At 34.9% G+C, this 1,397-nt stretch overlaps 1 protein-coding gene across 1 annotated transcript; it reads right to left on the bottom strand.

The window, feature by feature from the left end:
- Nucleotides 1-203: 203 nt before the first annotated feature.
- Nucleotides 204-1,136, bottom strand: LOC116897933 (olfactory receptor 183). Its single transcript, XM_032899333.1, has one exon. The coding sequence runs from the start codon at nt 1,131-1,133 to the stop codon at nt 204-206; it is 930 nt and encodes a 309-aa protein (XP_032755224.1). The 5' UTR covers nt 1,134-1,136.
- Nucleotides 1,137-1,397: the final 261 nt, after the last annotated feature.

Below are 1,397 nucleotides of genomic sequence, written 5' to 3'. Positions count from 1 at the left end.
TCTCAGGATATAAGTTTACATGTATGCTTATGAACAATGAATACAGATATCTACTAATACATTAAGGAGATAATTATATATTTAAATGAAATTCAATAATCTTGTTCAATATTCAGAATTTCAAAGTTGCTTAAACAAAAAATATTCATATTTACCTCTAAAATATTGTGAATTCTAATAAAATTAGCCAATATTAATCAGATCTAAACAGATATTTTCAACATTTTCTTCACAGAATCTATGACTTGCTTGTTTCGGAGGCTGTAGATAATAGGATTTAATACAGGGATTATAACTGTGTAAAACAGAGAGAGGATCATGTCTTGATCATCTACTTCTGAAGATGCAGGATGAACATACATGAAGAGAAGAGGCCCATAGTATAAAGATACAGACAAAAGGTGGGCTCCACAGGTAGAGAAAGCTTTCCTTATGCCCTTGTCAGATTTCTTTTTTAAAATTGTAAAGAGAACAAATGTGTAAGACGTCAGAACAGTCATAATGGTAAACACTTGTATTGAACCAGAGAAAATGAAAATGATCAGATAATTTAAAGAAGGATCAGTACAGGAAATTTTTAACAGTGGTATAACATCACAGTAAAAATGATATAGTATGTTGGAATTACAAAAAGTTAACCTGGATAAAAAGCTTTCATGAATCACAGCATGAAGAAAGCCACCTACAAATGACAAGGCCAGTAAGCGAATGCATAATCTATTGGTCATAACTACTGGATAAAGCAAAGGATTGCATATAGCTGCATAGCGATCATAAGCCATTGCTGCTAAGAGAAAACATTCTGTGGTCACACTTATTGCAAAGGAAAAAAATTGTGTCATGCATTCGGCGACAGAAATCACCTTACCCTTGTCCAAAAGATTAAATAGCATCTTTGGTGTCACTGTGGATGATAACCAAGTATCCACAAAGGCTAAGTTACTAAGAAATAAGTACATGGGGATGTGAAGTCGAGGGTCATTCCAGATGAGAGTGATCAGACCAAGGTTCCCCACAATGGTCATGAGGTATATTACCAAGAACACTAGGAACAGGGGTGTTTTCCACTGTGGTTGGCATGTGAGGCCTGTGAGAATGAACTCTGACCATAGGGTTTCATTCTTCTTTTCCATGCTGTCATTGAGTGTCTCCTGAAATTAGATGTGATGAATATAAGATAAATAGTGACTGGGAAAGATTTATGTGAATACTGAAGGAACTACTAGGGATGAAGCAATATATTAGACTTTGCTCATTGCAAACCCTCATTAACCCTAAGGGTACCCAAAGAAATGAAATTTGGCAAATGGATGTTCTCCATTTTACAGAGTTTGGTAAGCTGAAATACATACATCATACTATAGATACATATTCAGGATTTCAATGGGCAACTGCCT

This window comes from Rattus rattus, chromosome 4 (assembly GCF_011064425.1).
Source record: "Rattus rattus isolate New Zealand chromosome 4, Rrattus_CSIRO_v1, whole genome shotgun sequence".
Classification (NCBI taxonomy): domain Eukaryota; kingdom Metazoa; phylum Chordata; class Mammalia; order Rodentia; family Muridae; genus Rattus; species Rattus rattus.
This window is presented reverse-complemented; position numbering and strand designations above follow the sequence as displayed.